The sequence below is a fragment of the Aythya ferina genome, assembly GCF_964211825.1.
Source record: "Aythya ferina genome assembly, chromosome: 13".
NCBI classification, from domain to species: domain Eukaryota; kingdom Metazoa; phylum Chordata; class Aves; order Anseriformes; family Anatidae; genus Aythya; species Aythya ferina.
Window position 1 is genome coordinate 7,359,923 of NC_140311.1, and position 12,642 is coordinate 7,372,564.

The 12,642-nt window shown below is 38.3% G+C and overlaps 1 protein-coding gene across 1 annotated transcript; it reads right to left on the reverse strand.

Moving 5' to 3' along the window:
- Positions 1–63: 63 nt before the first annotated feature.
- On the reverse strand, positions 64–10,743 carry BRS3 (bombesin receptor subtype 3). The gene is made up of 3 exons (XM_084534253.1): positions 10,075–10,743; positions 7,250–7,601; positions 64–6,641 (listed from the first exon to the last, which is right to left on the reverse strand). The coding sequence occupies exons 1-3, from the start codon at positions 10,503–10,505 to the stop codon at positions 6,234–6,236; spliced, it is 1,191 nt and encodes a 396-aa protein (XP_084390379.1). The 5' UTR covers positions 10,506–10,743; the 3' UTR covers positions 64–6,233.
- Positions 10,744–12,642: the final 1,899 nt, after the last annotated feature.

Sequence of the window (12,642 nt, forward strand, 5' to 3'; positions counted from 1 at the left end):
GCGGCGCAGCCAATCGGGAGGAGGGAAAGGGGCGGTGGGGTGCTTCCTGGTTGAGGGCGCCGCGCAGTGCCCTGCCCTGCCCTGCCTCCTGAGGCGGTGCCCGTTCACTCACCCTGAGGAACAAAAGCTCGGGGGGGGCGCCGGGCGTCGGGCGTCGCATCCCCCCTGTGCCTCAGGGAGCCGAGCAGCCCCCCTGCGGCCGTCTTGTCACTGAGCCCCTGTTCATATCGTGCTGCAAGCAAACACAAAACACATTTCGGCGGTAGATGACGCCGAAACGGCGTGGAAAATGTCAAAACATCGGCTCCTGCCCTAACCCTGGCACAGGGGGGCAGCCCGACGCCTTCCAGAGCCCCCCTCGCTGCCTTCTGAGAGGGTTCTGGCAAGGCACCGAGCTTATCTTCGGATTTTTAAATACGTTTGAATTAATAAAGGTCGTCGTAATTAGGCACCCGCCGGTGCAGTTATCTGTAGGCGCTTAAATATTTTTAATAAAAAAAATATCTTGAATCAGTTCGTTTAAAAGAGCCTTACTTGGTGCCATCTAGTGGCTTTCACACTGCAGACTGGATAGATCTGCGTCCATAGCAAATTTACGTGGTAAAAGGTGTATTCAAAACTATTTTTATTTAGAGTAGGAGGAGGCACACTATTTACGTGTCAGTATGTTTTACACCGAGCTATAAAATGTAGGTATTAAAACAGCGCAGGTGTTTTAAATGGAAATATAACAGCTCCACCAGAGATGGTAGGGGCAGGTTGCCAGGTGGCTTTAGTGGCGCAGCAATCGGTGCACTCAGAAATGAAAATAATATTCTGTACAGAAGCTTTCTGGAAATAAGCATTCCAAGGACAAATATATCTTTGCTGTCATATAGACTGGAACGATAATAAAATCAAAGACGCAGTCCTGAGCTTGTGAAGCTCTGTAGGGAGAGAAGACCAGTATCAGCTAGCTGTCTGGTCAACAGACCGTCAGATAAAATTGCTAAGGATATAAATATAGACTTTTAGTAACCTTTGGCTGTTACACAAAGAACACGCAGCCTAGTTAACAACATCTTTCATGCTTCAAGAATTTTCTCTTGGCAGGGCTATTCCAATAGTTGTCAAAAGATTGTTTCATGTTCACTTACCAGCTGACAGCTTAGGAAACTCTTAATAGCTCTCAAATAGCTCATTTTGGTGGGGTGCATGTGAGGCTTAACATAGAATCACAGAATGGTTTAGGTTGGAAGGATTAAAGATCACCTAATTCCAAACCCCTGCCATGGGCAGGGACATCTCCCACCACACCATGTTGCCCAAAGCCCCATCCACCCTGGCCTTGAACACTTCCAAGGAGGAGGTATCCACAGCTTCTTGGGGCAGCCTGTGCCAGTGCCTCACCACCCTTGTAGTAAAGAACTTCTTCCTTGCATCTAGTCTAAATCTGCCTCCTTTTGGTTTCACATAAACTGCATATTTGAAAAGTAAAGTATATCTAACTGTAGGTTAGAAAAATTATTGTCCTTGCTGACACTAGTAAACTCAGAGTAGCCTAAACTGATGTTTGAGGAGAAAAAAAATAATCAATGGATTAGTTACTGAGGTTCGATGCCCACTCCCTCAATTTCCATTGTTAGATGGTAAAATGCAGGGAGGCCAAGTCTAATTGTTCTAAGCATTTACGAGATATAGCTGTGATGGGAGGAGTGGGGAGTGTTTTAACTGCATGACCTGCCTAAAATAAGTCATTAGGGCACTGTCCTGGGGAGTAAGACATCAAAGTTTAATCCCCGCCATTTGATGGAAGTGAGAGCATGGTTGCATGCAGCAGGGTTAACAAGCTGCCACACATCAGTTCCTGCACGGTAAATCTAATCTGTACACTTTTACTGCAGATATGAGGACAAACTACCTCAAATTCCTTCGCACTTCCCACAGATAACAGCATGCATGAAGGCAGCTACTGAGGAACAGCTGACATCCAGTAGCTTCCTACCTTGTCACCACCATCTGTTCTCTTCCTCTTCAGTAAAGACTGCACAGTGATCCAGCTCAGGGAGCTAATTCAGCTGAAAACCAGTAACTTTTTTTGGTTGAGACGGCATTCATCTCAATCATGTCCTTGAAACAATTGAATTAATGGTGCACAAACACAGCTGCTGCAGCAGTGGAAGGATGAGCTGCAGGTTCTGGGGATGCGGCTAAGAGCTGGAACATCACAGCTCAGATCAGCCTGAACTGTCAGGAAACAGCATTTTAAATGACAAAATATCTCAAAGCAAACAGTAAAAGGAGGCATTAGCATGTTAGGTAATGATGATTTTGTATCTGTGTCTGACTTCTCTGACTGATAAAAGGAAATCTTGATTCATCAGAGCTGATTGTTGTTCTGGAGATACCACCCACTAAAAGTACAAAATCTTGGCATAATAAAGTGTTTTGATTTCTATTAAAGCAGAACCAGCAATTCACTAGCTGATGCTGATCAGGTAAACATTTAACACTTTTTTTCTTAAGAAGATTCTTTGTTACGTTAAATCAAGGAGGCAGTAAATACTGATTAATTACAGAAAGGTTATTACTCTTTCTGTGCTTTCTGTGGGGCTAGAGCCGTAGCTGGTACACACACATGCTAGTGAGAGTGAAGTGGTGTCTTAACTGCGTGAAAAAATGGCAGGACTGGATCCAGATGTGCTAAAAACTAAAACATCTTTCCTATGTTGACAATGGAAATTCCACAGAACAGTCAGCCTTTCACCGAGGGCATTGTTTGCAGCACAGCCTGTATATTTTTTTTTAATTCTAAGTACCACTGATTGAAATGTACAAGTGGTGTAGCTGTGTGTAACTTTAGCTTATTCTTTAATTGCAATATTCTTAGCAGAAACACATGACCATCAGCAGGCAGACCATATTTAACTATGTAAAATAAAACAATGCTTTCTATGGAAACAAGAGGGTGGGCTTTAAAATGGCTATAGTTTCACAAACTGATTTTAATGTTATTCTGTGCCATTTGCTGGAGATGCAGCCTGTTACACCATATCCATGCTTTGACATGATTTTATTAATTTTATGTGGAAAATATTTTTTTGAAACTAAACCAGTATCTTATACTGAGAGTGCAAATCAGAGCACCCATACTGAACCTGTTGCTGACTCAAACATTATTTGTTACATCTAAATCTATTAAAGCTGGCAGCGTGAACATATTCACAAAACAAATTATAAAAAGGCACATCTTAAAAATAGTATTTACTTACCCAATAAAATTCCACATGAACAAGTCCTTTGATAGAGTCTTGTCTTTCAGTATTTTGTACCTTTCTTCTACATAGTCTTTCATTGTGGATATGAATAGTAAAACCCTAATTCCTCATGCCAATTGTTTGCTAAATGACATTCAATATTTCTGTAAACACACATTATTCCTATATTTTGTATAGAATTACATGTATATTACTTAGGGCTGAAAGAACTGTTTTTAACACTCAGAAAAGGTACCGAAAGAAACAATTCCTTTCTCCTAAATCCAGTTGTGGTAACATGGAGATATTTTATGGATAGTTATATTGGACGAATAGATGGAATGAGTAACATCAGATCATTTAGATAAAAATAAATATTTACCAATGTATCACTCCAATTCAACATTTCATGAAGATTTGAAAATATAGAATTATTAACATAGAATAGTTAAATTATGACTTGAAATATTGCCAGTCTTTAACCAAAATATGTGTAGCATATAGCAAAAACATCACATTTCTAATACAATATATTAGCAATTGATAAACCATCCAGTTGGAGGAGTAGTTACACAAGAAAAAAGTAGCTGCATGCAAAGCAAAGAAAATGGTGAATTAGGAAACTGATTTTTAAGGGTCTCTGTAAGGTATCGCCAAGGACTTTGTAATGAAAAATATGCCCTCCAGCAGAGACAAATTGTGAAGTCCAGAAATATGTGGCATATTTATTTTCTAAAAGTTTCAATAAACTAAAATAGAGAGTATTGTAAGGGACTATAATGTTTGTTGATCTTTCTTTTATTTAGAATTCCCTATAGTAAGATCTAGGAAAAGAAAAGTAGGGTCTTAAGTGTGTAGGCTTATTTGCCCATTTCAGTCTCACCCTGCAGCTCCATTAAAGAGAATGAGAAGGGGAAAATATCAGTGTAATGTCTTCTTTTTGTACATTGCTCAGTACCAGGGAATGTGTTCTGTTAAGACAAAGAGAGTAAGATGAGGTCTCTGGAGTCTGCTTTCCCATAAATTGCATTTCTGTGCTGTTATATTTCTATTTACTTCAATGATCCTATCCTGGTATACAATTGGTACAATAAAATGGAGAAACCATTTGAAAATTAGTGCTTACAGTCTTGCAGCAAATAATGTGAAGAGCATAGTACAATAAAGCCAGGCCTGATGGGATTAAAATGGGCTATCATTAAACTGGTTTAAGATGACTACAGAGGTTGTATTCCAATGCCTTTGGGATTTGTAGATTAGTTTTATTATTCTGATTAGGACAGTCAGAAGAGAGAGACTGCAAATAGATTTCCTGCATCTTATAATGAACTCAAATAACAGTGCACGGATGGATGGATTTCCATCCATGTGTTGTTAAGGGCTCTGTGCAACTGGAGGAGTGTTATGTCTTCAAGGGTTAGTTAGCCTTTCAAATAAGAGATAAAATTCAAACTTCTGTGACTGACAGCAGTGGTTTGTATAATTCATATGTTGCAACCTCTCTTCAATAATTCAACGCACAACTTCTTTTTTGAGAAAGAAGTTCCTTATTTTAAGCAATAGAAAATCTATTGTGGATTTTTAACACCAACTCCCACAGAACAAAATTTTGGTTCAATGTACACAAGCCTAATAAAAATAGGTTTCATTCAACATTTCGGTAATATGGGGCTGGAAGATTTGCTTCTTCTATCTCCTGTTAGGAAGACAGTCCCTGCCAGCAGTGCTGCTTTGCTTTTTAGGCATAAACAGGCTTCCCATGATAGGCTATAGCTGACTTGTTTACACAAGCAGAGTCATCAGAATCAGTGGATTTGAGATTAAAAGGCCGATTTCATAAAGACAGTCTATCATAATATGAAAAAGGGATGTTACTTGAATAACTCAAAAATAGAAGGCTGGTACAATAGAAAAATCCAGCTCTTCCAGCATGCTTGTAAAGGTTCAGATGATTTAGAAATGACCACGTTATCAAGCAGTACATTACAGGTGCAGTGAATCTGTATAGGGAAATGGTTAGCCTGACACCCACCCCGTACACTTTTGGGGGCTCTACTTCACTCCAGCTCCAGTCTGGTTCCATGGACTGAACACAGTTTTATCTGAAAGAAAGGCAGGTTGTGCACTCTGGGAGGCAGACCAAAGTAAGGCAGATAGGGTTGTCTGAGCAGTTTGCTTCAAAAGTGCACTACAAATCCAAACTACAGCTCTCATAAAGATCCAGACCAATTTCATGATGTAAAATCATTATAACAATGAATAATTCTGCTCATTTGAGAAGTATCTATAGATCACAAAGAACTTTACAAATGTGGCTAAAGACGATTATCACAGCTTAGGAGAGATGATCACCTGCTGGTTCCCTTGACCTTCTTGGGATGTGAGAAGGCCATCCCTTTAAACTGCAATCAGCTCATACCCAAAATTTCAAAGTTACTGGCAGAGCAAAACGTAGCATTGATCTGGCTCATAATGCTTTTCTTTTTTACTACACCAAACTACAAACTTTAGCATTTTTTTTTAACTTGCTTTCCAATGCATTTACTGATTTTCAACATCTGGGACAAGAAAAGAAATAAAAACCTGTCAGGTTGATGGTTTTATCAAGATGCATGGTTTTACTTGCTTGCTTTAGATGGAAGTACTTGACAGAAGGGAGCTCCCAGTCTCAAGTCACCAAGAACGAAACAATCCCCACAGCCAATTCTCACAGCAACTTTGCTGGCTCCAGTCCTGCTCAACACAAGGATCTCCACTAATGGCACATGTTGATGCTTGGGCAAATGAACAACTCCTTTGAGCCTATGCTGAAAATTTCAGCTGCTTTATCTTCGTCTGCCGCACACTTTGATTTCTTTGTTGTATGCTTTAAAAGATGAGGAACTCCTGGTGAAAATCCTTTCAGAGGCAGGGCAGCGCATGGCATCTCTCCATGATGCAGACGGTAGTGACTCAGCTGCTATTGGTCAGTTTCTGTCATTCTTCATCACAGATGGACTAAACACTTTCCTCTTCTTTTGTGATACTGTAATCTGTTAGCAGTGTAACACTGATTTCTGAGCCATGTGTGCTGCCTGTGATTGACAGGGCTCTGGTTGGTGAATTACTTTGGGTAGCACTGGGAGGCTTTGTACGAAGTTTTGCCTTGCAGCATGAGACTTGCTTTTTAAAATGTTGCCGGAAACTTTTACTCAGCCAATAAAGAGCAAAAGGATTGACACAAGAATTGCTGAAGGCCAATGCACGGGAAAAAATAGTAGCTATCAGATGAAAAGTGGAAGCATCTACAGAAGAATGGTATGTAAAGGAGCGGTATAGGTAGAGGATGTGGTTAGGCAACCAGCAAAAGGCAAACAAAGCAACAAGTACCAGAACTGTTTTTGCAACTCTCTTGCGGGATTCAATCTACAAGAAAATAATGCATACCTGGTATTAATAGCAATTAGTAACACTTTCATGTACTTGGTGCTGATTTTCAAAGGAGTCTAAAAGTCTAAATGCATTAGTGACCAAAAAAAATAAAATAAAAATAAAACATAAAATGGCAAAGAAAAAAAATAAATAAATCAAATAAATCAAACTTTTTTTGTTTAACAAAGTATTTCCAATGAAAAGCACATTCCCCTTCTATTATAAATCACATGGGAATCCCAGCTAGATTAGGATTTATAAGTAAGTACAAGTCAGCTAACATGGATGAGGTCTTACTGCTTAGAATTCAACTTCATAACTCCTGAGTTTCATAGGGTCATAATAAAGCAAAGCAAACTTTTAGGGAAAAAAAAAAAGTTTCTCTTTAGGAAAGCATGTACACTCACAATTAAGTTGATGAGACATAAGTATATGCGTAAGTGTACAGCTGCATTTGGATTGCTAATGTGCCCTGAGTTGAAGGAGGATTTTATTCATCTGTGCATATTATTAGGAGAAGGTTTTGCACTCAAGAATGAAGACTTGAATCAGCTTGATAGATTATGGAAAATTGGACACTTTAGTCCTTGATCGTAACTTACCTGCTTACGGGCATGACCGTGTTCTTCTGCTGGCATGTTGAATGTACTTTTATACAAAGTTCTGGCAATGAGAAAATAATAGACAGAAATGACAGCTAATGGCACAATGTAGAACACTAAGAAGCAAACCAGGGAGTGAGCTTCCTGCAGTATCTTCTCAGATACAGGATAGGGGGCACATGCCTCAAAAGTTACATTTTTCTCAGGATTGCTGAAAGAATACAGATCTGAAAAAACGGCCTCCGGAATAGCAAGTATCATGGAGACAATCCAGACAGAGCCAGCTTTACAGCAGGTCTTCAGGAGTGCATCTGAGGTCTGCAGTTCCAAGGGCTTAACAATAGCTCTGTACCTAAAAGCAACCAACACCACTGTCAGAGTAAATACAGTAGTAGTGCAAGCATTGATTATGTAAACTTTCTGAGGATAAAGCCACAGAAAAGATAAATGAGAAATAGTGCACAGAAAGATAAATGAGAGAGTTAGTTGCAAAACTGGTAAAGGTATGAAGTAAAGGTATGAATTAAGTTAACAGGCTTATAAACACTTGAAACAATCTATGTGCACTCTTACTTTCCTCCTTGTTCCTAAGATCCTAGCTGAGTGCAGTGATCTTACTCCAACTAATGCTCAGGTGTTCATTTACATTCATAAAGTATGAGCTAACACTGCTGTTGATTCATGACTGTGATTCTGCTGCATCCGGACTGAGTGAAACATATGAGAAAATCTGGGCAAATCTATGGATGAGTCAAAATCTCTGAGGAATGGCGACATGGAAAAGGAAGCAGCTCCCACAAAGGTGGGTAAGACTCACAAATCAACATACCCTGCTCTCAAAACACCAGGGACACTTAACAATGTGAAGAGGTCTTTCCAGGGGCGCACAAGACTGGTATGGAAGGAAACATAGTGAAAAAGGATCCAGAGAACAAGACAGTTTAGGTGTAATATTTTGCACAAGCTGAGGATCTGCTCTTCTCTTTCTCCTCTAGTCAAGTTTAATTTGAAAACTGAAGTGTGGATTGTTGTTTATCAAATAAACACAATTTTTCTTGACTTCGAGCTTTTCTAGTGTACTGGAACATGATTGTGCACATGACTTATGTTCTGAACTGTCTGAGTAAGTTTGCTATATAGTTATCCTGTGAAAACATGTTATGGAGTATTTATATAACAGCTACTATGAAGAATCAAATACAGAAACAAGTGTCTCAATGATGGATGCTGAATTGACTTAATGCAGGACCACAGTCTTGAAATTGTAATAAATATTTCAATGAAAATATTATCTTAATATTCAGCATTAGTAACAAATAAAATGCAAAATGTTAGGAATTATTAGGAAAGCAAAGGATTGAAAAGAGAGATTGTGCAATTATCTATCTCTGGTTAAAGCAACTCATGAATACCATGTGCTGCTCTGCACACATCTCAAAAAAACATACTAAGGATGGAATATAACATGAGCAGCCTGGAGAGGATGGATAGGGATTATTAAGTCTTCCAGCACAAGAGCCAGAGCCATCAAATGAAGCCATGTCAAAACAAAACAAAACAAAAATCAAAACACCAACAAAAAAAAAGAAAGAAAGAAAGAAGCAGTGAAATTCATTGCTAACCAAGTTCAAGAAGAGACTGGACAAGGATCTAAAAGAAAAATGCACTGAAATTATTAAGTAGACAGAAACCACATCTGCTCAGGAGATCGTATCAAGGCTTAAGTGTAGTGTTGTAACATCACTGTGTTCTTACCCTACCTATGTGTCTTTTCTTGTCTTTGTATTACCACTAGTGGAGTCTGGGTATCAGCCTGCATGCACCCCTTGACCTGACAAAGTATGTCTCGTTTTATGTTGGCCGAATTTTTTTAGGTTACAGTAACAGTAGCATTACTTGGGATTTAAAGTCTGGACACATGCTAATACACACAATCTACAACTGCTGATATCCAAGATGAAAATCTTTTTCTTTATTAGTACTAAAACTAATTTTGTCTTTTTCTGCTCCTTGCCATGCTCACGCTGATTGGTCTGGAATCTCATTGTAGTATTGTTCATTCAGAAAGGAGGTGCATTGAAAAATGGTTATTCAGCAGTTCCTTATGAAAAGAGTCAGATGGGAGCACTGATCCCTTTCAACAATGCTTCATTTGTAACCTGAGTTTAATTTCAGGACCTCTGGGTTAAGATATATATGGAATAATATAAGAACTGTAAACTCAAAGCAGAGAAAGTATTCCAGTTGTGCCACATTATCTCACACTAAGCACTTACTAACATGAAAACTACCATAAGTATTGCAGTAACCATCAAGTCATGAGAGTCATGAAAGTAGTTTGTCCCAAAGTCTGTTCTGAGTTTACTTTTGGCTCTTCATCCCACATGCCACTTGTTTTAGTTCTAAGATTTTAGAGCCTCACTGAGTGCACAGGAGTAAGACAAAAGATTTCCACTCAGTCATTTTTCACAGTTTTATTTTTCATCTTCATTGACTACTTTAGTGCACCACTAGATAGCACCAATATACTGTCTTTTCCCTGCCTTAAGCAATTTACCTTTTCTGTGCAATGGAGAAAAAAAAACCGTACTGTACTTCAAACTAATAAAAGGTCAGAAGACTTAAAGAGTCTCACTTCACTCTATTAAAAAGAACTGTTCCAATTTTTCTAACACACATTTTAAAAATAAATGGGAGATATATTTTTTTTTCAGTTCATTAAAATGTGCCATTTACTGTTGTGAAAATTATCATTTATGCTCTTTTATTCATTTCTAATTTCACACCTGAGGTATTTCCTGGCAAACCAGTTGCATCAGACCCACCTGTCAGCACTGAGAACAGTCAGTGTGAACACTGATACTCCAACTGAGGTTAACTGGATGAAAGACAGCAGCTTGCACCCAATTCTTCCGAAGAGCCAGGTATCCACAATGTAACGTGTTGCATCTACAGGCACACAAGTTAATAAAAGCAGTAGGTCTCCAAATGCCAGGCTGGTGATGAAGATGTTTGGAACCGTCTGCATTGATTTAATCTTGAAAAAGACTTTGATGAGTATAGCATTTCCAAGGAGACCCACTGAAATGATCACAGCATATGTAACATAAATTATGCACAGTATTTCTAATCCTGGAAAGGAGTCTTCAGTCCATTTTTCATTTGTGGTTTCATTATCAATGATTGATTTCAGTTCTGTACCATTTGTAGATGCACACAAAGTCTGATTAGATGAATGCAAGTATACTTGAGACATTTCTTTAACTGTTTCTTCTCCCCAGGCTGGACTTAAATTGATCCAAAAAATAAAAAAAATAATTATAAAGTTTAATAATTAGCTTGCAGCATATCAGCAAGGTCAAGAGAGAGGTACAGGTTAGTGTCTGAAGTTAAGATTCCCGTTGCATATTGACTACTTTCATCCCCTTCTAGGTCTCAAAGCATGCCTAGGATAAATGCACACAGATCTTGTTCTGAACTGTGTAGGAGGTGGAGAATTTTTTTATTGGCTTTTCAGCTAGTGGAGCAGAGAGGGAGGAGGAAAAAGAGAAAAGGAGTTTCCTTAAAGACAGTAGCAGAAATGGTGTTTTTTTTTTTCTTTTTTCTTTTTTCTTTTTTTTTTTTTTTTCTTGGAGGTATCTGGCAAATAACTATTGTATTATATTTACTGTGCTATTACAGTTCATGTAGTACCTATCAAATGTTTGTTAATATTTTTTTCAAAATACTCTAAAAAGGAAATAAAATTAAAACCTGAAATAGTTTTATAAAACATACAGGTAAGCATAGAATGTACTAATTTAACATAAAACTGTAAAGTATAACCTAATGACAGACAAAAATTCTCAAAATATAGATAGTATTCATTTTAAAAAAAAAAAAAAAAAAAAAAAAAAAAGCCTTAGAGACAGCCTGTACTCATCTACATTCTAATTAGTATTTCCATAAATGAGATGCAGTGACGTTCCTGAAGGCAACATAAGATAGAAATTTATGGCTGTAACGCTGCTAACACTTACATTAACTTACATTAAAATTTGGGTCTCTCCTTTGAAATGGTCCCACTGACAACAAAGAAGTTTGCTGAAGTTTGGACAGGCTTACAGACAGTTGCAGTACAGAAGCCCACTATTTTGCAATAGTCCGTGTATTTATAGGCTTTGAATGGTACAACTGATGATTCAAGTCTTTTGAGAGAAAAAAACAACTTTTCATGATGCTGTCTCAATCACATGTGTTAGTACTACGGGCTTTCTTATCTTTAGATCAGTCAACAGTCCGATATGAAACTGTAATCTGTGATGAACCCCTGATTAACGTTAGTGGAAACTAAGGTATGAGGAATGTGACCTATAGGGCTAAATTTCCTGAAAGTAAGAAAGTCAAAATCTTATTTATAAATAATGAAAGAGGAAAGGATGTAAAAGGGCTGAGTTTTATGTCTTGAAAATGAAGATCAGTAGCTGGAGTATTTTTTCCTCCAGATTGTTCTTCAGCTGTGATGTTGGAGTGAAGAAAGTAGTCTGCTCCAATCACAGAAACCATCTTATAGCCATGTCCGTTATCTTTAGCTATACACATACATAAACACACAAATCAAGCTCATTTCATTCAAATTACCTCATCTAAGTACTAAATATGAAAAATCCCAGTCCCAAGCCTTGAAAGCACAACCATGCCATGGTTATTAGGCAGTGATGCAAGTAGACCTATGCTATGGCCAGATGGAAGAAGTAATCACTGATACAGAAAGGGTGCAGGGGTTAAACATTCCAATTACATTTTTTGTAAGTGCTTTTAGAAGAAAGTTCTTGTCACGATCAACCATAATATGTCCTTTTATACAGGCACAGTATGTAGGTTGCTCACAGATTTAGGTGTCTTTGAGGATGCCCGATTATGTTGTCCACCCACACCAGTGTAGTACTGTGCATTATATTTAATATAGAGTTCGGCAACTGTAGCAGATTGTGACAGCTTAATGTCAGATACTTACATAAAATGTTTAGATTTCCTGTATAGGAGAAGTGGGGTATTAGCAAACATTAGGAACTAATTGTTATCCACCAAGTGTTGAATGCTCAAGGGCAACATCTGAATTAAATATCAGGTGTTTGACTAAAACTGCAATTTAGCTGAAAGAAGCTTGTTACTTACCTAGATTTGCACAAGAGGTTGGTTGATGTAGCAAAGTTCAGTTAGCAGCATAGATTCCCAGCCTTGTGCAGTCCCAGAGCTTTCAGACCCATCAGATTTAGGCTGACAACTTGAGATCATAACTCAATTTAATCTGCCCCTTGATTTTGTACAGCAAGATAGAGGACCCAAACTGGTATCCTTCTGTGTAAGAGAGAACCCAGAGGACTGGAAACTTTTGAGTTATGAGGTGCTCC